We start from the raw sequence: 22,880 nt of genomic DNA on the forward strand, positions 1-22,880 counted from the left end.
AAAAGCTTCTGACAGAGATTTGGGGCGTGGCCAAACCACCATTACTACTGGACTGGTCCAGTATGCCAGATTTTCACTACCCCTTCTGGCATACCAGACAGGACCGGAGTGAATTCCTTCCTCTGGTTCAATGTACTTGTCATCTCTGATAATCAAAAAGTACTTCTCCAAAATATCAAACACAGTAATTATTTTTACATTATTTTAATCATGTACATATTTTTAATCCATCGAGGCTCCAAAACCCATCAGCTCCCTAAGCTTGTCCCCAAAATAATATCTAGATAGATATTTAGTTTCTAAGTTCACCAAAGTATTTCTCTTCTTTTTTCACTTTTCCAAATTAAAATTGGTTAATGTCCTCTCTGAATATCACAAGAGTCTTTATGGAGTATTTATAAATATTGCAGCAGTCACTTCCCTTTTGTCTGCACTTTTCTGTTTCTCTGTTTTTCTCTTTCCTGATATCTCCCATGTATCTATCTATCTCATTTATCTAACTATGAGTGATCTTACATTATCCAGCCAGAAGAGATCAATCAAATATATACAGTATTTGAAATTAACTATTTTTTGAAACAAAGTCAGAACATCCTCTCAGAAAATAATATAAAACACCACACACCAATAATTAGTAACGAAAACCACACACCATTATTAGCCATAGTCTTTGATTTAATATAAAGCCTTATCAAAACATCTCTGATAACAGTTTATCTGGCCTGGTTTTAGAAAATCTATTAATGTCATTGATGATTGTTATAATTTAATATGAATTCAGATTATGACAATTGAAGGATATGGTTATTTCAAATTGTTTGAGTTGTTTAAGCAACTTTTTACACATTTATTATAATTCAAAATTCATATGGAATGAAGAAAGATAAGCAACAACACATAAAACATTACTTCAAACTATGTGATTTAATATTGCATATAAACTGAACAGAAATAAACACCAAAATAAGGAAACCTAGTGAATTTTCATCATCAGATGTTCTTTGGTGTTCAGAGCAGGTCTCAAGATTATAATGTAGCATTTGGGGATAAAGATACAGCCCAGTAAACCCAAGCTAGAGGCCAGGATGGAGAAGATCTGCACAGCCACCATATATTTCCCCTTGGTGCTCAGGTAGGTGGGGACAAAGGAGATCCAAACACTGCAAAAAACCAACATGCTGAAGGTGATCAGTTTGGTTTCATTGAAGGAACCAGGCAGCTTTCGAGCCAGAAATGCCACAAAGAAGCAAATGGCAGCCAGGAAACCCATGTAGCCAAGAGCAGAGTAGAACATGGTGACAGAGCCTTCATTGCATTGCAGCAGGATCTGTCCTGGTTGGGAATGAAAGTCAGAATCTGGGAATGGGGGAAAGATTGCCAGCCGCATGATACAGATGCATACTTGAATACCAGAGCAGGATAAAACAATAGAGTTGGCCAGACTCTTCCCCAGCCATTTCCTCATGACACTGCCTGGCTTCGTGGCCAAAAATGCAACTACTACCATAATCGTCTTTGCCAGCAAGGAAGAGACGGCAACTGAGAAAACGAAGCTGAAGGTGACTTGCCGAAGGAGGCAAGTCACTTTCTTGGGATGACCAATAAACAGAAGGGGGGTCAAGAAAGCAAGCAAGAGCGAGATTAGAAGAATGTAGGTGAGGTCTCGGTTGTTAGCTTTGACTATGGGAGTTTCTCGGTATTTAATGAAGATCCCCAGAATAAAGGCGGTGGTTAGGGACAAAGCAATGGCAAAGAAAGCCAGGATGATTCCCAACAATTCGTCGTAGGATAAGAAGCTTATAGTTTTGGGTACACACTGATCTCGCTTCTTATTGGAATACTGGTCATCTGGACACTTTTCACAATGGGCTGCATCTGGAAAAAATTGGTTATCATGTATCTGTTTCTGCAACTGTAGCAGCATGAAAACGACATCAGAAATAAATTACTTCATTTTCAAGGAATAAAATAATATTCAACTCAGGGATATTCATATGATATAACATTAGCTAAAAGAATCAACACTCTTTTTAAAGGCTGAAGATGAATGTTATTATCAGCTCTCCAAACCTTTTTCCTAAAACCAAGCAAGCAAGTCAATAGATATCAGCAATCTTTCATTATTTATTTTAATGCTCACGTCATCATCCAAATTTGCTGATAATGCCCAATCTTTGAAAAGTTTGTGGATTCCTTCAAGAAATGTAATGTTTATCTGGATTCTTGATCAAATATTCCCAAAAAGCAATAGAGAATTTTGATTGAATCCTGATTTTTTTGATATTTTTGGAGCCACCTACTGTACCTTCTTGCCCAGAGTAAGTTCCTTCCATACACAGAGAACAGTCGTAGCAGCAAACTGGGGCTCCCACTCTCACAATCTTGGTATAACCAGCAGAGCAACTTTTTGTACATCTTGAATAAGGTACCATCTAAACATACATAGAAAGATTATTTCAGAGTAATCTATGACTTAGAAGGTTTTACTGAAATCAACGGCTTCCAGAAGCCCAGGAGCACATTGAGCAAAACCAGTCAAAAAGTAGTGGCATGAACTTTAATTACTCTACATGGAAGGGGCAAATGAAAGGCCATTCTTTTCTCTTTCAATCTTCATTGTAGATCCCAAAACAGACTCATTGCCTTATTCTTTCTTCCAAAGGAAAGTAGCTCTATTACAAAGGTGTTTCTCCTTATGGCATGTATGATAATGCTGTACTACACACACACACACACACACACACACACATACACGCATGTATGTATGTATGTATGTATGTATGTATGTATGTATGTATATCTTGTGACGAGCCGAAGGACAGAACTTCCATTCTCTGTCCTTTGGCTCGTGTGTGACCTCCCTCCCATATTTGGGCATACCAGGGGTTGTGACTTTATATATATATATATATATATATATATAGATAGATAGATAGATAGATAGATAGATAGATAGATAGATAGATAGATAGATAGATAGATAGATAGATATCTCTATCTCTATCTCTATCTCTATCTCTATCTCTATCTCTATCTCTATCTCTATCTCTATCTATCTATCTATCTATCTATCTATATCTATATCTATATCTATATCTATATCTATATCTATATCTATATCTATATCTATATCTATATCTATATCTATATCTATATCTATATCTATATCTATATCTATATCTATCTATCTATCTATCTATCTATCTATCTATCTATCTATCTATCTATCTATCTATCTATCTATCTATATATATATATATATATATATATATATAAATGAATGCAGCTGAATCTGTTATCTGTGTGTGTTTTCTGGATTTGAATTTGTGCAACAAACTGTACCAATATCTAATAAATCAATGAGGGTTTAAGTTCTGTTATTTGGAAGTTACGTATCTCAATTTGCCTCAATAAAAATTACTGCTTATTGAGCAGAACAAATTCCACATATGGAGATAAATAGAAGAGCAAAATCCAAGCAGCCTCAACTACATTGTTAAATAATGTTGGCCATTGGATGGCACTTTGATTGACAGAAATCTTCACTTCTGAGGAGGTTTGTCTTTCTACATTCCCAATTTTCACCCCCGCATCTGATTTGTTCAAAAGTGATGTCCACTGCATGATATCAAAGTCACCAACAGGAATTCCATTTGCTTCAAAAGAAATTCCATCTCTGGAATTATTGTGATATTGGAAATTTTTCAGGAAACTATGAAGCTGCATAAACATAGAAAAAAAAATGACAATTTGAGCCTTTATTCAATGTTATTCTTGCTATTATTCTGGAATGGTGGTACTCTGAATAATTCAACCTCTTCAAATAACCACTGCCATCTGAAACATTGATTCAGTATTTCATGGAAAGTTTCTTTCAGTCATTCCCCAGGAATTTATAACTCTTTTTCAAAAAATTATGTCACATGGTCAAGGTCGCCCTACAAATTGACCTTGACCATGTATCAGAATGGTTGTGCATTTTGCAACTCTAAATCTCAACTAACAAATACTCTGTCCTACACATTGGCAATAAAAATCAGAGCACCAAATACAAGTTATGTGAAATGACGTCATACACGACTTTTACTCCATCAAGGACCAAGGAGGACTCATCTCTAATGATCTAAACCCCAGAGCTCACTGTAACAGCATTGCCAAAAAGCATTAATAATTGTCAACTAATTATTGAAGCTTCTTCTCCGGTAACATTGCACTGCAAATTAGGGCGAACAAAACCTTTGCCAGACTAATTCTCAACTACAGCTCATCTGCCTGGAATCTACTCTGTATATCAGACATTAATTCGATTGAGCATGTCCAGAGGTATTTCACGAGAAGAGTACTTCACTCCTCTACTCACAATTGAATCCCTAGAATAGGCTTGAAATTTTGGGCTTGAACAATCTGGAACTGCTCCAGCAGCAGTCTGAACTAAGCATAGTAGACAAAATTGTTGGCCAACCTCAATAATACATGGGTAAGTAATCGATACAAACTCAAGGTAAACTTCTCCAAACTCAGTTGAAATACGACTTCAGCAACAGAGTGGTTGCTCAACCAGGTTGAGCATTCAACCTGGAATGCTCTACCTGACTGCTTTGTTACAACCTCAAACCTTCACAGCTTCAACCTTAAACTGTCTACCATGCAACTCACTCCATTCCTAAGAGGTCCGTAAAGGGGGCACGCATAAGCGCACCAGCAAGTCTACCATCCCTGTCCTACTGTCCCAATTTATTTGTATTCATTTCCTTCGTTGATGTCCAGGTTCATATTTATATTGATATCTTGTACATGTTTGACAAACTAATAAATAAATAAGTAAGTAATTGAATAACTAAATAATGAAACATTATAATTCAACAAAATATGTGTATTATTACCAGAACTATATAAGCTTGTCAACTGTAGTAACTATGATGAATATATATATTATTTGTACCAAAACATAAGACATTCAGGTGCCACACTGTTCACACATTGATATGTTTGTAATAAATTAAAACATAAAAAACATGGGGAAAAATTAGAGTCAGTTAAATGTCAGGGTTCCAAGTAATATCCCCATATTACAGGACTCTGAGGCAAGCAGGTTCCTCAAATATCAGTTTTATTGGACATATCATATCAGCATATAGGCTGATGAAAACTGATTCTAAATGTTCCCATAGTTTTCACCTAATTAAAAGTAAAAGTTTTCCTCTCCTTTCCAAACAATCAGTCACATGGTCCAATCAAGGTGTCATCCGGTTGCCTGGTAACTAGACCCATCCTCCCTCCAGCCTTGGGTGGGAATGACCTTGGTTCCCAGGAGAGAATATTTTCTTTTGGCTACAAAACCCTAGCTATCTCTATTCCCCTCCTCCTTATCCCTTGACTCCAGTGTGGCAACTGAACCTTCAAAATGGCCTCAGCCTTGTCAGCTACAGGGTTGACACTCACTGTGAAATACCACAAATTGGGCAACTGCTCTTTGGAATATTTCACCCCTTTCTACATCTAATTTAATATTGCAGAATTGGAAGGGGAGAATCAAAGGAACCTCAAAGGAGAAAACTTACCTGCCATGGCTGTACAATCTGGAGTGACTGATGGTATCCAGCTCGCATTCTCCTCTTACTCCATTGGGAGGAAGAGGCAGCATTGAGGACCCAGGCCACAACTTGAATTATTTGGGAAACACTGGAGGAATCCTGAGACAGGATTTTTGCAATCACATCATGGGGTGGGAATTCCCAGTTCTCTTTTTCTCTGCATTTTTTCCAAACTTTCTTAGATAAGAGAGAACTCGAATAGGAACATTGGAACGCTTCCTTTTCATACAATATGCCCATAGAGGAATAAGAATTAAAGTCATAATACTGAGTCCTTCTGTTTGTCTGGATGAGGAAAGAAAACAAAGTATATTTATTTTGGAGATCAACCGAGAGGTCAAAAATATTTACACTTAAAGCTGTCAAAGTTGTTGCAATCCACACCCTTCCCACAAGTGATGTATTAGTCTTATCAATTATTTGTATTATTAATGTTAAAATTCCAAAGGCCTGAAAATCCAGTTGGCATACTATAATTTTTATTTGACTCTTGATAAGAGAATAGAACATTTTCCTTTTTTCTTCCATGACAGTTTCTCCAGTACTTGTCTGCATATTTGCTTCTAGGACAGTTCCTGAGAGGACAACACAAATCCCATTTTTAAGAGTGAGAACTTCCAAGCGTCTTTTGAATTTTTCTCCTTTTTCATTGTCCTGAGAAAGGAGGCCGATCCACGTCCATCGGAAGTGCAGGAGAAGCTGGACAATGGCTGAGTAAGGAGGTTCTTGGTTTGGGGTCAACCGATATGAAAAAGGAAAATGATGATTTTGCTCAGCCATCTGGTTGATGACACTGTAGTTGATCTAAAGATAAAAGAGAAGGTATTGGTAGTTTCTGCCAGTTTTAATGATAAAAGTCAGATGGTGAATCTGAGGGCCTTTCCCCACGGCTGAGAGAAGTTTCAAACAATAACTGCATGAATTTTGCTAGTTCCCTTGACGTTCTGTCCTGTTGTCTTGTATGCTCCCTTTGAAACTAGGGAGCTCTGAATTATCTGTGGGGAAGGTTCATGGGTGGTCCTCATAGAGCACACCCTACGGGTCATATTATACCTCATTCATCCACTTAGTCCATTAGTCAATCAGAATAGAGCTGGGGAGTCTTCTAGTCAAGCAGTAGACATTAATCCGGGGGTATCAAACTCAAGGCCCAGGTGCTGGATCCGGCCTGCAGAGTGCTTAGATCTGGCCTGCAGGGCCATCCTGGAAATAGCAAAAGACCAGCCCATGGTGCCTCTGCCAGTGAAAAGGGAGCTAGAGTATGCCCCGCTCAAGCTCCATTTTGGCTGGCAAAGGGTTGCAGGAGGTCATCTCAGCTGAAAACGGAGCTCTGGAGCCTGGTCATGCTGGCAGAGCATTTGGGCAACCATAGGTGCCACCTGACACAAGTGATGACATTGTGGCCACACCCACCTTGGCCACACCTCATCCCCAAGGTCAAACACAACCCTGATGCAGCACTCAATGAAATCGAGTGACACCCCTGCCCTTTCCAACCCCCTGTTCAAGCAGGAGACCCAATACCATTTCAGACAAGTGACTGTCCAGTCCAAGGTGGCGCAGTGGTTAAAGGTGGCGCCAAGGTGGGGCAGTGGTTAAATGCAGCACTGCAGGCTACTGCTAGATCAGCAGGTCAGCGGTTCAAATCTCACCGGCTCAGGGTTGACTCAGCCTTCCATCCTTCCGAGGTGGGTAAAATGAGGACCCAGATTGTTGGGGGCAATATGCTGATTCTCTGTAAACCACTTAGAGAGGCCTGAAAGGCCTATGAAGCGGTATATAAGTCTACTGCTATATTGCTATTCTTTTAAAACCCCAGCGATGAAGCACCCACAACTTCTGGAGGGAAGCTGTTCCAATGGTTAATTGTCCTCAAAGCCTTAATTCCAGGTTGCTTTCCTCCTTGATAAGTTTCCATCCATTGTTTCTTGTCCTACCATCTGGTGATTCGGAAAATAAATTGAGCAGCCACTCAAATATTGGAATACTGCTATAAACTCATGGGATATTTTTTAAAACTGACAAACACGTTAATTTCTGGTAGATTATTCTCATAGATACTTCTTATTTGATTATTTCATATGTTGGGCTTGAAATATTGTTTGTTATATTCTCCCCCATAGCTATTTTTTAATATTGGTGTTACATACTGACCGACAGTATAGTAGTTTCCACATAGGTCCTCTGTTCCAGCGGGAACAGTACTTTTATCTGAATGGTCGAGAGTTCTGACAACTCCCTATAAAAGGGCTGCTGCCAGACAGAGCCTTTGCTGGAATGTACATACTTGTCACTTAATAAAGTGCTTTTGTTCTGAAGTCTGAGTCTCCCTCATTAATTCACCCTATCTAACACTGGCGATGAAGGTGGGAATGGAAGGCAACTAGGCACCAAAAAGAGCAAATACAATCCAGCAAGTCAGTCCAGCTGAGAGCTAAGCACGGCATCGAGCAGCCATCTTTAAGTGGCAAATTTGAATCTGCCTGACCGGACAAAGATGACTATGCATGCCCACCAGCTCCGTATGACCCAGCCACTAGCACTGGGATTCATATATGTTGAGGTTCAAATGTTTCCTTGAAGCCAACGACCTCCAGGGCCTGTCCGAAGGCTGAAAGAAAGCCATGTTCCTGAACTATTGTGGGCCAGAGGTATTTGAGACTGCCAAGGATCTATCCAAGCCAACGCCGGTACAGTCAGTTGCTTGGTCGATGCTACAACAGATGCTGCAGACACACTACGCTCCCAGACCAGCTAAATACGTGCAGAGGCATGAATTCAACCTCTGCAACCAGAATGAAGGTGAAATGATGAACCAGTATGTTGCGCACTTCATAAGGCTGCGGCCTAATGCGAATTCAGGGACTTAGATGAACGTTTGCTGAACAGAATCATTTGTGGTGTTTGGGACATTGATTTACAAAGGAGGTTGCTCGCCAAGACAAATCTCACTCTACAAATTGCCCTGGACGAAGCCAGGGCTACCGAGTCTTCGACCAAGTCGACATAGATGCTGCAGAGGCAGAACAGCCCCAAGAGTGGGCACAAAACTGCGGAAGTGTAATGCGAGAATGCCGAGCAAGAGCCCTCTGATAGTGAGGACAAAATCTACCGCATGCGCAATGAACGCAAAGATTCGGTGCGGAAATTTGAAATGTGTTTCCCACCTTGCACCGGCTGTGGGGGCAACCATCAGTGATATGCCTGCCATTGCCAAGACATCATCTGCCAGTGCTGTGAGCAAAAAAGGCACAACGTCAAAGTCTGCAGAAGCTAATTCCATGCAGCACGAAAGCAACCGAAGGGCCAACCTGTACGCCCAAGAACGCCAAGGTGAGAGACATGGCAGCCATGACAAAAGCTGCCTGGGGCAGGAACTGATGCAACATTCCAGACCACCATTGGTCAAGCAAGCACCCCACGAAACAAGAAGCTGAGGGTCACCATCCTCCTTGAGGGATCTCCCTGCTCTATGGAGATTGATACAGGGTCCTCAATGACCATCATGTCCTGGACTATGCTGAAAATGTTGATGTTTGATGTTTATTGGTCTTGTATGCCACCCACTCCCGAAGGACTCCGGGCGGCTTACAATAAACAAGGGAAGGGGATAAATAAACAAAACAACACTTTAAAATACACAACATTCACAGTTACCGTGGGGCTGGATATTTCAAAAGCCCCCCGGCCTGCTGGAGCAGCCAGGACTTAGTGGCTTTGCGGAAGGCCGAGAGGGTAGTGAGGGTCTGGATCTCCACAGGGAGGTCATTCCAAAGGGCTGGAGCTGCAACAGCGAAGGCTCTCCCCCGGGAAGTCGCCTGCCGACATTGGCTGGCAGATGGAATCCGGAGAAGACCTAACCTGTGAGATCTAATCAGTCTATGGAAGGTAATCGGCAGGAGGCGGTCTTTCAGGTACCCAGGTCCGATGCCATGTAGGGCTTTATAGGTAATGACCAGCACCTTGAAGCGGGTCCGGAGACTAATGGGTAGCCAGTGCAGCTCCCGGAGGATAGGTGTGATGTGGGTGTACCTGGGTGCACCCACAATCGCTTGCGCGGCTGCGTTCTGGACTAGCTGAAGTCTTCGAACACTCTTCAAGGGCAGCCCCATGTAGAGTGCATTACAGAAAAAGACTGTCCCCAACTTGAGCAGGCACAAGTTGATGGTTCCAGACCTGTGCCTGAGTGACTACCAGGGGAACCAAATCCCAGTTCTGGGCCAAGGGACTTTCGGAATGAAATTCTTGTCCTTCAATGGATGGCTTCCTGTGACTGTGGTTGGCAGAGTCCTGCAGAGCCTTCTAGGCTTAGTCTGGTCCCCTGGGCCTGAGGGTGACCGGAATCAGTGCTGTTCGTGATGACAGCACTGAAGAACTACTTAAGGAGTTCAAGGACATCTTTAGCACTGGTCTAGGTAATCTTTTAATTAACCCAATCTCTTTTAATTTGGACCCCAACGTAGCCCCCATTAGTCTAAAACCCCGGAGGGTCTATTTCTCTCTCCGACCCAAAATTGATTTTGAATTGAATATAAATTAATTGGCCAGACACCTATAGTGACTCAGGTCAAGTCTGACAGGTCTGTCCACATCTGTGCAGCCTACAAATGTACAATAAATAAGGCCTTACAACAAAGTGCTTATCTAGTGCCCATTATCCAGCATTTACTCCATTCTTTTGGCCCAGGAAAAGTATTTGCTAAATTAGATATGGTGCAGGCATGCCAACAGTTGCCTATAGATGGTGCCACTGTGGAGGCCGAAACCGTTGTGATGCATAGGGGTGCATTTAAATGCACCCGTCTACAATTCAGCATTAGTATTGCCTCTGGACTGTTGCAAAGTGTCATGGAACAGCTTTTCCAGGGGATACCAGGAGTCGTCCCCTATTTCACCAACATCTTGGTATCAGCTGCAAATAAGGAGCAACTATTTAAAAGACTAAGAACTGTTTAAAAGGGATGAATTGTCTGTTGTTAATGGTTGTCTACTCTGGGGGGACTGGGTCATTGTTCCAACCAAACTGCGGGTTGCAGTATTAGCAGCCTTGCATATAGGGCATCCGGGAATTGTCCAGATGAAACCTTTGGCTAGGAGTTACGTGTGGTGGCCTAACATGGATAGGAAGATTGAAGAGTGGGTGGCTACCTGCACAGCATGCCAGGAGTCCAGAATAGCTTCCCCAGAGGCACCCACCAAGGAGTGGGAGCAACCTCAGTCACCCTCGTCTAGGGTGCACATTGACTTTGCTGGCCATGTTCATGGCCAAGTATTCATGGTAGTTGTGGATGCCTACTTGAAATTGTTAGAGATAGTCCTCATGGCTACTACTATGGCAGAAGCGGTCATCAAGGCACTATGGAGACTTTTCTCCACTCACGGCCTGCCCAACGTCCTAGTCTCTGACAAAGGGCCCCAATTTACGGCCAGGCAATTCCAGACTTACTTAGCTTCACAGGGAATCAGACATTCCCTGGTTGCTCCATTCCATCCGGTCCATAATGGACAGGTGGACAGAATGGTGCGATCCACTAAAGAAGCCTTAGTGAGGATGGGGCCGGGAGATTGGCAAAGATGGGTAAACCAATTCCTGCTTTACCAGCACATCATACCAAGTGCTACCACTAGTAGAAGTCCCGCTGAGCTTCTAACGGGTTGCCAGCTAAGATCGCCCTTAGACCGGCTACATCCAACCATCCATCTGCCGCAACACCCCCAGATTCGACCGGCAAATGTAGACTTTAGCATAGGGGATAGAATTTATGCCCAGAACTACACTGGGGGGGGGGGGGAGCTTCTGGATTCCTGCCACTGTTACAGGAATTACTGGACCTCGCTCTTACCAGTAGAGCTCAAGTACAGTAGAATTTGGAAGCGGCACATTAACCAACTCCGAGGCTGCCTCTCCAATCCAACCTTAGGCCACCAGAAGTAACTCCTGCATGAGTTAACCAAAGTCCTACCCAAAAGGAGCACGAACTCACTCCTTCCACAGACTACTCAAGTCTCAAGGGACAGGCTTCTTATCTGCTGAAGTTACAGGGCCAAAGCGAGTTCTGAGCAAACCGGTTCCGGAAACTCCATCCACACCCTGTGGAAAGTTCCAGGAGCTTCCACCAGGCGAAGCCAGAGAGACAGCAGTTCCATCCGACCTGACCAAAGATCCAGCTCCAACTGAACTGCGCAGGTCTGGACGAGTCACTAGAAAACCGCCCTACCTGCATGAGTACCTTACAAGCAGGCAAGCCAAATTAAGAGGGGAGGGGTGTTACATACTGACAGGCAGTATGGTAGCTTCTGCATAGGTCCTCTGTTCCAGTGGGAACAGTACTTTAATCTGATTGGTCGAGAGGTCTGACAGCTCCCTATAAAAGGGCTGCTGCCAGACAGAGCCTTTGCTGGATTGTACATAGTTGTCACTTAATAAAAAGCTGTGGTTGCTGAAGCCTGAGTCTGCCTCATCCATTCACCCTATCTAACAATTGGTATATTATTTCATTGTCTTCATTCATATAATTGATTTCAAATATTTCTATATAAACTCTTTAATTGGCTGAATTTCTTTCAGACAATTGAAATGCAGAAGTCAATTTCATAATCTTGTTGCAGCAGATTGAGGTTTGCAATCTACTTATGAAAGACCAGGACTCGAGACCACGAAGGTTCAAGAGAAAACAGGTTTATTGGATGCATCAAGAGTTCAGCGTGCTCACACACCAAAATCTGAAGTGCCTGGGCTCTGCCCAGGATGCTATTTTTATGCCATGTTCCACATTGTGCATTCTCAAGGCGTTTCCATACAAGAGACAAACATGACATTTCGAAAAGGAGAAGTTCATTTTGGAATGTTAGCTGTTTCACCTCTGTTCTATCTCTCACCCACGCCTGGCTTCCTGTGCCCCTCCTTCAGAGCATCTTGCCACACTGTTTCAGCATTATTTTTAATACTTATGAGGAAGTTATGAGTCAAGAAGTCAGGTCAAGTCACTAGAGTGAAATGTCAGCTAATATAAATTTATAATATTCAGCATATTGGGATTTATAGTGTTCAGCATATTAGGATCTCCTAACCTGGCCAGCCACTGGTGGGTTTACCTGTGCACCCCCCCCTGCATCAATCTTACTTTAAAGCAGACCCAATGCCGGTGGAGACCCAGGTCAGGATTTGAGGGGGGGGGAACTATGGGGACCCCAATGGATTGTAAATAAGAATGTAGTATCCGCAGTGGTGAGTTTCAAATAATTCCACCACCGATTCACCAAAAATGTTAATGTGTGTGCTTCCACCACGTGCAAAGCTTGGCTGAGCAGCCTTTCAGGGCCTGCTCCCCTCCATCTGTGCTCTTCGGGGCAATGGATGCTTCTCTCCCATATTGGGAGATCATCTTGTGCAATTTAGCAACTCTTTTCTCTAAATCCCATCCAGAAAGTGCTGTGGCTGAGAGAAATAGCATTCAACATGGCTGCTTCTTCTCTGTGCTGCAGTGATTTCTGGATGGGACTTACAGAAAAAATACAGCTCACAGCTGCTAAATTGTACAAGATGCTCTCCCACCAAGAGCAGCAATGGAGAGAAGCAGCTGCCGACCCAGAGAACACATAGAGCCCAGGAAAATAAAATGTATCACTACCTCCATTTCTTCCCCATCTATTTGCCAGGAATTGAGAGGTCTCGATGCCATGATCTTAGTTTTCTTAATGTAAGGTTTCAAGCCAACTTCTGCACTCTCCTCCTTCACCCGCATCAAGCGGCTCTTTACTTCCTCTTCATTTTCTGCCATTAGAGTGGTATCACCTGCATATCTGAGGGTGTTGAAATTTCTCCGGGCAATCTTAATTCCAACTTGTGATTCATCCAGCCCCACCTTTCTCTTGATGTACTCTGCATATAAGTTAAATATACAGAGATACAGTATACATTGTTCCCAAACTCCTTTCTTAATTTTGAACCAATCAGTGCTTCCATGACCAGTTCTCATTGTTGCTTCTTGACCCACATATTTGTTTCTCAAGAGACAAATAATATGGTCTGGTACTCCCATCTCTTTAAGAACTTGCCACAATTTGTTGTGAGCCACACAATCAAAGGCTTCGGCATATTCAATGAAGCAGAAGTAGGTGTTTTCTGAAACTCCCTAGCTTTCTCCATGATCCAGAGTATGTTGGCAATTTGATCTCTAGTTCCTCTGCCTCTTCGAAATCCTGCTTCTAGTAGTTCTCAATCCACATACTGCTGCAGCCTAGCTGGTAGGATTGTGAGCATAACTTTGCTAGCAGGTAAAATAAGTGCAATGGTGCAATAGTTTGAACATTCTTTGGCATTGCCTTTCTTTGGAATTGGAATGTAAACTGACTTTTTCAAATTCTTTGGCCACTGTTGAGTTTTCCAAATTTGCTGGCAAATTGAGTGTAGCACTTTCATTGCATCATCTTTTAGGATTTTGAATATCTCAGGTGGAATACTGTCACTTCCACTAGCTTTTTTGTTTCTCAGACTTCCTAAGACCCATTTGACTTCACAATACAGAATGTCCGACTTGAGATCAGTGATGACCCCATTGTAGTTATCAGGGATGTTAAGCTCCTTCTTTTATAGTTCTGCTGTGTAATTTTGCCACCTCTTCTTAACCTCTTCTGCTTCTGTTAAGTCCCTGCCATTTTGGTTCTTTATCATGCCCATCTTTGCGTGAAACATCCCCTTCATGTCTCCAATTTTCTCAAAAAGTTCTCTGGTCCTCGATATTCTATTGTTTTCTTCTATTACTTTCCACTGTTCATTTAAGAAGGCATTCTTATCTCTTCTAGCTATTCTCTGGAATTCTGCATTCAGTTGGGTGCATCTTCCCCTTTCTCCCTTACCTTTTGCTTCCCTTCTTTCTCCAGCTATTTGTAAAGCTTTCTCAGACAGCCATTTTGCTTTCTTAAACTTCTTTTTATTTGGGATGGTTGTAGTTGCTACCTCTTGTACAGTGTTGTGAACCTCCGTCCATAGATCTAAGGAATCAGATCTAATTCCTTAAATCTATTTGTCACTTCTACTGTATGTTCATCAGGGATATGATTTAGTTCATACCTGAGTGGCTTAGTGTATTTCCCTATCTTCTTCATTTTAAACCTAAATTTTGCAACTAGAAGCTCATGATCTGAGCCACAGTCAGCTCCCGGTCTTATGTTTACTGACTGTATAGCGCTTCTCCATCTTTGGCTGCAGAGCACATAATCAATCTGATTTCTGTGTTGACCATCTGGTGACGACCATCTCTTGGGTTGTTGGAAAATAGTGTTTGTAGCCTGTGCTCTGCTTCATTTTGTACTCCAAGGCCAAACTTACCTGTTATTCCAGTTAACTTTTGACTTCCTACTTCAGTATTCCAACTCCCCATGATGAGAATGAGATCATTTTGGTGTTAATTTTATAAGATACTTTAGTGCTTCATAGAACTGGTCAACTTCATCCTCTTCAGCACCAGTGGTTGGGACATGGACTTGGACAACTGTGATGTTGAATGGTTTGCCTTGGATTCAAACTGGAAACATTCTGTCATTTTGGAGATTGTGCTTTTTCTACTCTTTTATTAACTATGAAGGCTAGTCCATTTCTTCTGAGGGATTCTTGCCCACAGTAGTATACTTGATGGTCATCTGAATTAAATTCACCCATTCATGTCCATTTTAGTTAGCTGATTCCTAAGATGTCAATGTTTAGTCTTGTCATCTCTTACTTGTCATCTCATGTCTGACCACATCAAGCTTGACGTGATTCATGGATCTTACATTCCAACTTCCTACGGAGCGTAGATCTTTACAGCATCGGACTTTCCTTTCACCACCAGATACATCCACAGCTGAGCATCCTTTTGCCTTTGACCCAGCCACTTCACACTTCCTGGTGTTACTAGTACTAGCCCTCTGCTGAGTCTGAAGTACTAGTACAAAATGCACCAATTTTACCATTTGGGCAATGCTGGTAACAAAAACAGCTGAGACACAGAAATCCACTGTGCTCCGTGAATCAGCTGAGCTGAAAAATACCAAAATTTAGGACAGAATAGGATGGGGGCAGGTGGGGTGGACAACTGATCACAGGAACTACATAACTACACATACCCACACACATACACTTCACATACTTTGTGAATTTAAAATCTTTCAGCTCTTCTAATATTTACTCTCTGACTTTCAATTTATTTGGAGAAATTTATTTTGGAGAAATATATGCAAGTTCTGACTTCAAGGCAAATCTGAAAATTTACAACTTGGTATTCCATTTACCTTTATACCTGTGGAATTTTATAGATGCTCATGACATTAGATATATGATCAAAGAGTTCGGAATCCATCTCTTCAAGAACTGCCAGCAGATTCTTTTGTCTTCCACAACTATAGTTTGGGACGCTCTCTTGTCCTGTAGACAGCACATCCAGCATGGCCTCATATGTCATTCTTGCACTGAAAAAGTTCTGATAGATGTTGTAGCCCAGGGTGATGTTGGGTAAGAGCCAAGGATTCCGGTTGACTTCATGAACAGCCAACAAGAAGGGCAGATTGTAGTAGAAGTTGTTCTCACTGCAATGTAAGAAATTCATCATCTTTTTTTGCTCTATATCAATGATTTATGTGATCAACTTAAAAGCAATTGCGCTCTTTTTGCCAATGACATAAAATTATTCAATTCTACAGATAATTCTGTTGTTTTGCAAAGTGATTTTGACTATTTGAGTTCAAGTTTGTCACCCCTGAGGGGGACAAGGCCATGGGAGCGATGAGTGCCTCCACCTGTTTATTGGACCCGTGCCCCTCCTGGCTGGTCTCGACCAGCAGAGAGGTAACACGAGGCTGCCTCCAGATGATTACGAATGGATCTTTACAGGAGGGATCTTTCCCGCAACCACTTATGGAAGCGGTGGTAAGGCCCCTCCTTAAGAAGCCTTCTCTGGACCCAGCTATTCTTAAGAACTATCATCCTGTCTCCAACCTTCCTTTTTTAGGAAAGGTTGTCGAGAAGGTGGTGGCGCTTCAACTCCAACGGACCTTGAATGAAGCAGATTATATAGATTCCTTTCAGTCTGGTTTCAGGCATAGATACAGCACAGAAACCGCTTTGGTCGCACTGATTGATGATCTCTGGTGGGCCAGGGATAGAGGACATTCCTCTATCCTGGTGTTTCTTGATCTCTCAGCGGCCTTAGATACCATCGACCATGATATCCTTCTGCGACGGTTGGAGGAGGTGGGAGTGAGAGGCACTGTTCTACTGTTCTCTCTAACAGGTCGCAGTCGGTGTTGGTCGGGCGACAGAGATTGACCCCTAGGCCCCTTAAATGTGGGGTGCTGCAGGGTTTGGTCTTGTTCCTCCTCTTATTTAACATCTACATGAAGCCACTGGGTGTGATCATTCGACAGCACGGGGTTAAGTATCATCAGTATGCTGATGAAACACAGTTATATCTCTCTGCCCCCTGCCAGCTCAATGTAGCGGCGAACATGAAGTGATGGTGCCCGGAGGCTGTTAGGATCTGGATGGGGGTAAACAAACTCGTACTCAATCCCAACAAGACTGAGTGGCTATGAATGTTGCTCCTGAAGGACAGCCCAGACAGTCCATCCTTGATCCTGGGGGGTGAAAACCTACACCCCTCAGAGAGGGCTTGCAATATGGGGGTCCTCCTGGACTCACAGCTGACACTGGAACACCATTTGTCGGCTGTGACCAGGGGGGCCTTTGCCCAGGTTCACCTGGTGCATCAATTGCGGCCATACTTGGATCGGGAGGCACTCCAGACCGTCACTCACGCCCTAGTCACCTCAAGGCTGGATTACTGCAACGCACTCTACATGGAGCTACCCTTGAAAAGTGTTTGGAGACTGCAACTAGTCCAGAATGCAGCCGCACGAGCGATATTGGGTGTACCTAGGTACACCCATGTTACACCTATCCTCCACGAGCTGCACTGGCTACCTGTTGGTCTCTGGACACAATTCAAGGTGTTGGTTATTACCTTTAAAGCCCTACATGGCTTAGGGCCAGCATACCTGCAAGACCGCCTACTGCCACACTCCTCCCAACGGCTGGTAAGATCCCACAGGGTGGGCCTCCTTCAGATGCCGCCAGCCAGATAATGTTGGCTGGTGGCTCCCCAGAGGAGAGCCTTCTCTGTGGCTGTTCTGATCCTCTGGAAAGAACTATCCCCAGAAATCCGGACCTTACCCACTCTCATGGCCTTCAGAAAAGCTGTCAAGACCTTGCTATTCTGGCAGGCCTGGGGCTGTTGACCTCATTGTTGAGGTCCAGCTCTGACTGAGACGAATGTATCTGTGTTGTTTTTAACCTCTCTATCTTTATTCTTATTTTCTTTTATTGCTTTTTTTTTCCCCTCGCTGTAAGCCGCCTGGAGTCCTCTGGGATTGGGCGGCCTATAAATAAAATTAAACTCAAACTCAAACTCAAACTTATACTACTAGGCTCAAAATTCTCAGCTTGGATAACTTAGAACTGTGTTGCTTGCAATCAGATCTAGGTATTGCATACAAAATTATATGTAGTAATATTTTACCTGTAAATATCTTTGTCTATTTTAATCACAATAATATGCATGCAAACAACCGCTTTAAACTCCATGTAAATCGTTCTAAACTTGAATGTAAAAAATATGATTTCTGTAATAGAGTTGTTGAAGTCTGGCATGCCCTACCTGACTCAGTTTTTTCAGCTACAAATTTTCACAGTTTCAGTCACAAATTGACTTCTGTGGACCTTACTTTATACTTAAATGGTCAGTAGAAGGACTGTGCATAAGTGCACCAACAAGCCTATAGTCCCTGTAATTGTATTTTTTATTCTCTTATTCTTGTTCTTGTTTTTGTTTGACCAATTCCAATAAATAAATAAATAGGCAAAGACAGAAGCCACGAGACTGGCTGGGAAAAAAGCAGGCTCTGCTGAGCCTTGTGGAAACCCAGCCAGACAAATCGCTGTTGGGGGGTCTTCAGACTGAAAACCTGTCCTTGAGGGACAGAGGAGAAGAAGGGATGGCTCTGGTGACCTAGAGGAACTGGCAGTTTCTTGGGACGTCAGAGAAAACATCTTCAAACTGGCAGTGGGGGCAGCAGCCATAATTGAATAACCGCTACAAAGTTGGGGCAACTGGACTAAGTTATTGTGCAGGAATGGTGCTGGGAACAGAGTGTTGAAACTGGATGAGTGATTTACCAACTCACAGAGAAAGAGAAAAATTGATCTTATTCTTTAAAAAAGTCCCGGAGCGGAATTAGCAGCTAACTGATATTCGGGGAATGTTATTGAAAAATTGAGAAAAGGAAGCAGCGGAGGTTAAGCACCAAAGCCTCAGAGGATTTTGTCTTCTGCAATTTGGAAGTGAAGAAAATTTAACAACTAAAAGGAAGAGCACAGGGGGAAGTCTCTTTTCTTCTTATCTGATTCTATTTTTTGTGGATTAAAAGCGTTTTTGATGGCTATTGACAGCTAGCTGGGGATTGTATTGCGGTTTGGAGAGAGTCATTTACCGAGGAGCAGAAAATAGAAATATAAAATAAAATAAAAATGGAAATATAGTGAAAGCGTTAGCAAAGGATGATGGTTACAAGTACCTATGCATATTGGAAGCAGATAACATCTTGAATGGAAAAGTCAAAGAGTCAACGCAAAAGGAATACATCAGGAGGGTCCGCAAAATATTAAAATCAAAGCTGAATGCTGGAAACATAAAAAAGGCATTAATACAAGGGCAGTTCCAGTGGTATACTACTCAGCTGGAATCATCAACTGGACTTTGGCTGAACTGGAAAACATGGACTGGAAAACACACAAACTTTTGAATGTATACCATGCTTTGCATCCACAAAGTGCCATCGACAGGTTGTACCTGCCAAGAAAAATAGAGGGCAGGGGGCTATTGCAAATCCATCAAACTGTAGAAGAAGAAAAATGAAGTTTGAATGATCGTGTGAAACAAAGTACAGAAAAATTGCTGCAGGCTGTGAAAATGGAGAACAGCATAAAAACAACATAAACAAAGGCAGAATATAAGGAAAAACAGCTGGATGACAGATTAAATAGATGGAAAACCAAAGCTTTGCATGGACAGCTCTTGAAGGAAAATGTCAAAGTCAAAACTGTTTCATATTTAATATGTGAATGCAGAAAAAGTGCTTAAACTGATTACAAAGCTAGACAGGACCGAGTTGCTAAATTAATCCACTGGTCATTATGTACAACATAAAGTGGAAAAAGTTATCGAAAATGAGAAGGTGAAGTTCTTATGGGACTTTCGAATACAAACAGATCGTCATTTGGAGCACAACATGAAAGATATCCCAGTTGCAGAGGGCCAAAGCATACAGTTTATTGATATCGCTGTTCCAGGAGATGCCAGAGTTGAGGGAAAAAGAAATAGAAGAAATAATGAAATTGAAAAACCTAAGGCAAGGTCAGCTAAAGAACAAACAGGTCAAAAGGAGCCTGGAAGCAAGATATGATTTGGAGAACAAAGAGGTTGCGGTAGTAATTGAAGAGCTGAAGCGGAGGGTTGTTGCAGATGCTGAAAATATTAAAAGATATGAAAATCAAGTAATTCAGTTCAAGGAAAACTCACAGTTTAGAGCAAATCAGGACCAGTTTTATAAGAGGTTAGAAAGTGGAGATTGAGTAACAACAAATAAAAAGCCGGATAAGGAGAAAGCTCTTAAATTCTGGAAGAACTTGTGGGAAAACAACAAGAAGCAGAACAGAAATACAAAATGGATCAAACAGGTTGAGGATTCTATTAAATTGCATAAAATGGAATATGTGGGGGGAAAAAAGGTGCAAAGGCAGTCAAGAAAAGTGAAAAATTGGAGTGCACATGGACCAGTTGATCTACATGGCTACTGGCTAAAGGCACTTACAAGTGTGCATGAAAGATTGGCAGCCCAAATGAACCCGATCTTTAAAAAAAATGAAAATGATGAGTGGATGACAACTAGAAGGACATTTTTGATCCAAAAAGATAAAGAAAGAGGAAAGGACCCTGGAAACCATGGGCCAATCACCTGCTTGCCAACAACACACAAGCTTCTTATTCACATCACTGCAAATCAAATTTAGGGATACTTGAAAAGAAATGACTTGCTTCCTATAGAACAGAAAGGATGCTGCAAAAATTCAAGAGGAACAAAGGATCAACCGCTGATTGACAAGCTAACCCTAAAGAATTCAAAGAAAAGACAAACCGACATGTTCATGGCTTGGATAGAATATAAGAAAGCATTTGATTCAGTTCTAGAAAATGAAGAAGACCTCCAAGGTCCCATACAACTATGCTATTCTAAGTTATCCCTTTTATTTAAACCAAAAGGAAAAGGAAAGCCACAAAAATGGCAAAAGTGTTAAAGGATGGAAGAAAGAGTGGAGAGGGTGATAGGAATTATAGACTAAATGTAAGGAAGGGGAAGAAACAGTGGGGAGAAAATAGACAAGATCTCCCTCTATTCTAAGGTATTCATTCAATCACTTTATTAGGAGTTAATGTTTAACTATTGTTCATAAATAAATAAATAAAATAAATATGAATAAACAGGTTGCTGACTCTCCATAGTACCAAGGTAATCATTTTGAAAGCAGGTAGAACCCCATCCAGGTAAGAGTCATTGTGGGACAGTGTTGACAGTGTCCAGTGTTGAGACGGACACTTGGGGAAGAACTTAAAAGGAACTTTTACAAAATCATCATGTTTCTCAGGAGCCTTTCCTCTAAAGGAAATTGGGAGAAGCAATAATGAATTTGCCTTTCTCAAGGTGAGGAATCGGGGAATGGAAATCATTCCTAGAAAAGACATTGGAGCAGGTAAACTCAATCACCAGAATCCTGGACGTGCGGACAATTACCTTTTCAGTTGGTGGGTTGGAGGTTTTGAGAACGAAAATTCATACAATCGAGCTACGATTCCAGACATTATTCCAGTTATCCAATAGTCCCCTGGCTTGTAGTAATGGAACCATTCCTTTTCTTCTATTATCACCTTAAATGGGCATTTCACCAGCATACTGGCACAGGGTATTTGAGACAGAAGCTGAAGCAGAAAAAGCTGTATATGCATCAGCAACAACATTTGACATACACTGCAAGAGATCCTTCCTATAGTTCTTTCTTCAGCACAGAGTTAAATCTCAGAGTCTACAATTTCAGATTGCTACAGTATTTGCCTAGCTTTACCCCAACCTATGCTCTCATCACAGAAGGAGGCTGTTACAAATCAGAGTATCAAGTGCTGTCTATCCCATTTGTCGTCACATTGATTGGCAACTAATTGTGGTGGTGGAAATTCCAAAGGAGAATAAATAATACATGCTTATAAAAATTAGAAGGGGAATTGGGAATGAGCATCGCCACAAAAGTATGCTGTTGGAGAAAAGAGTTTTGTTTGACTCAGGAGAATAATCCTAAATTGAGAATCAAGAAAGGAACAATTCGATGAAGTTGATTGTTTTCTTAGTCTGAAAACTTATTCTTGAGATTCTAAAGCTTCAAATGTGGAAAAACAGTTCAATATTGTTAAATTAGGCAATGAGCCACTATATTTCCTTCTTATTCTATCTGATGGGGATGAGGCTATCTTTCTCAATGGTTAGATCAGAGGTGTTAGTCAGCTGGCTCAGACTGGTTTAGGCAAATGGTTAATGGTAAACTGTGGGTAGCCCTGCCCCCGTCCCACCCCGCCCCGCCCCCGCCTGCCCACACACCCATCTCTATGTTTATTTAGCGACATTTTTAAGCCATGTATGTGAGCACACATACGTGTGCACATGTGTGGAAGGTGCACATGCTCACAAAGCGACCATGCACACACGGGGTGAACTGGTGGTAAATTTATGTGAAACCCACCTGTGGATTCTTTACTCCAGATCATGATATATTGAATAATCTATTGGAGTTACCTGTTAAATGTCTTATATCTTTCAGAATGTGGAAGATTATTGGTCTTCATGGTTACAAAGAAGATCTGGTCAAAATTCCCTGGGGCACTAATCTGAAAAATAGCTTGTTACTGTCTTCTTTATGATGTGGTGATATTTCCTGTCTTTACACAGGTGATCTAATAGGGAGCCAAGAGATGATGCTATAGCAGTACAATACCACAATGGCTGAGGGTGAAGGGCTAAATAAAATCTGAGGAGCTGAGCCCAGGGCCATTGCTATGTGATGTGCAGGTATGAGTTCTTCTGCTAAATTTGCATCTGAGACCTTTCTCCATTTCACCCTCTAAAACTATTTAATGGAATATAAGTTAA

The 22,880-nt window shown here is 41.9% G+C and overlaps 1 protein-coding gene across 1 annotated transcript; it reads right to left on the bottom strand.

Moving 5' to 3' along the window:
- Positions 1–973: 973 nt before the first annotated feature.
- LOC148047773 (vomeronasal type-2 receptor 1-like) lies at positions 974–22,576 on the bottom strand. Its single transcript, XM_087708148.1, has 10 exons — positions 22,527–22,576; positions 21,477–21,635; positions 15,875–16,160; positions 15,317–15,512; positions 13,334–13,476; positions 6,066–6,398; positions 5,562–5,693; positions 3,571–3,720; positions 2,306–2,432; positions 974–1,875 (listed from the first exon to the last, which is right to left on the bottom strand). Exons 1-10 carry the CDS (start codon positions 22,574–22,576, stop codon positions 974–976), a joined length of 2,478 nt encoding a protein of 825 aa, XP_087564274.1.
- Between the last annotated feature and the right edge of the window lie 304 nt (positions 22,577–22,880).

Source organism: Thamnophis sirtalis, unplaced genomic scaffold, assembly GCF_051295495.1.
Source record: "Thamnophis sirtalis isolate CommonGarterSnake01/CBP01778 unplaced genomic scaffold, rThaSir2_p1.2 scaffold_3, whole genome shotgun sequence".
Taxonomy (NCBI): Eukaryota; Metazoa; Chordata; class Lepidosauria; order Squamata; family Natricidae; genus Thamnophis; species Thamnophis sirtalis.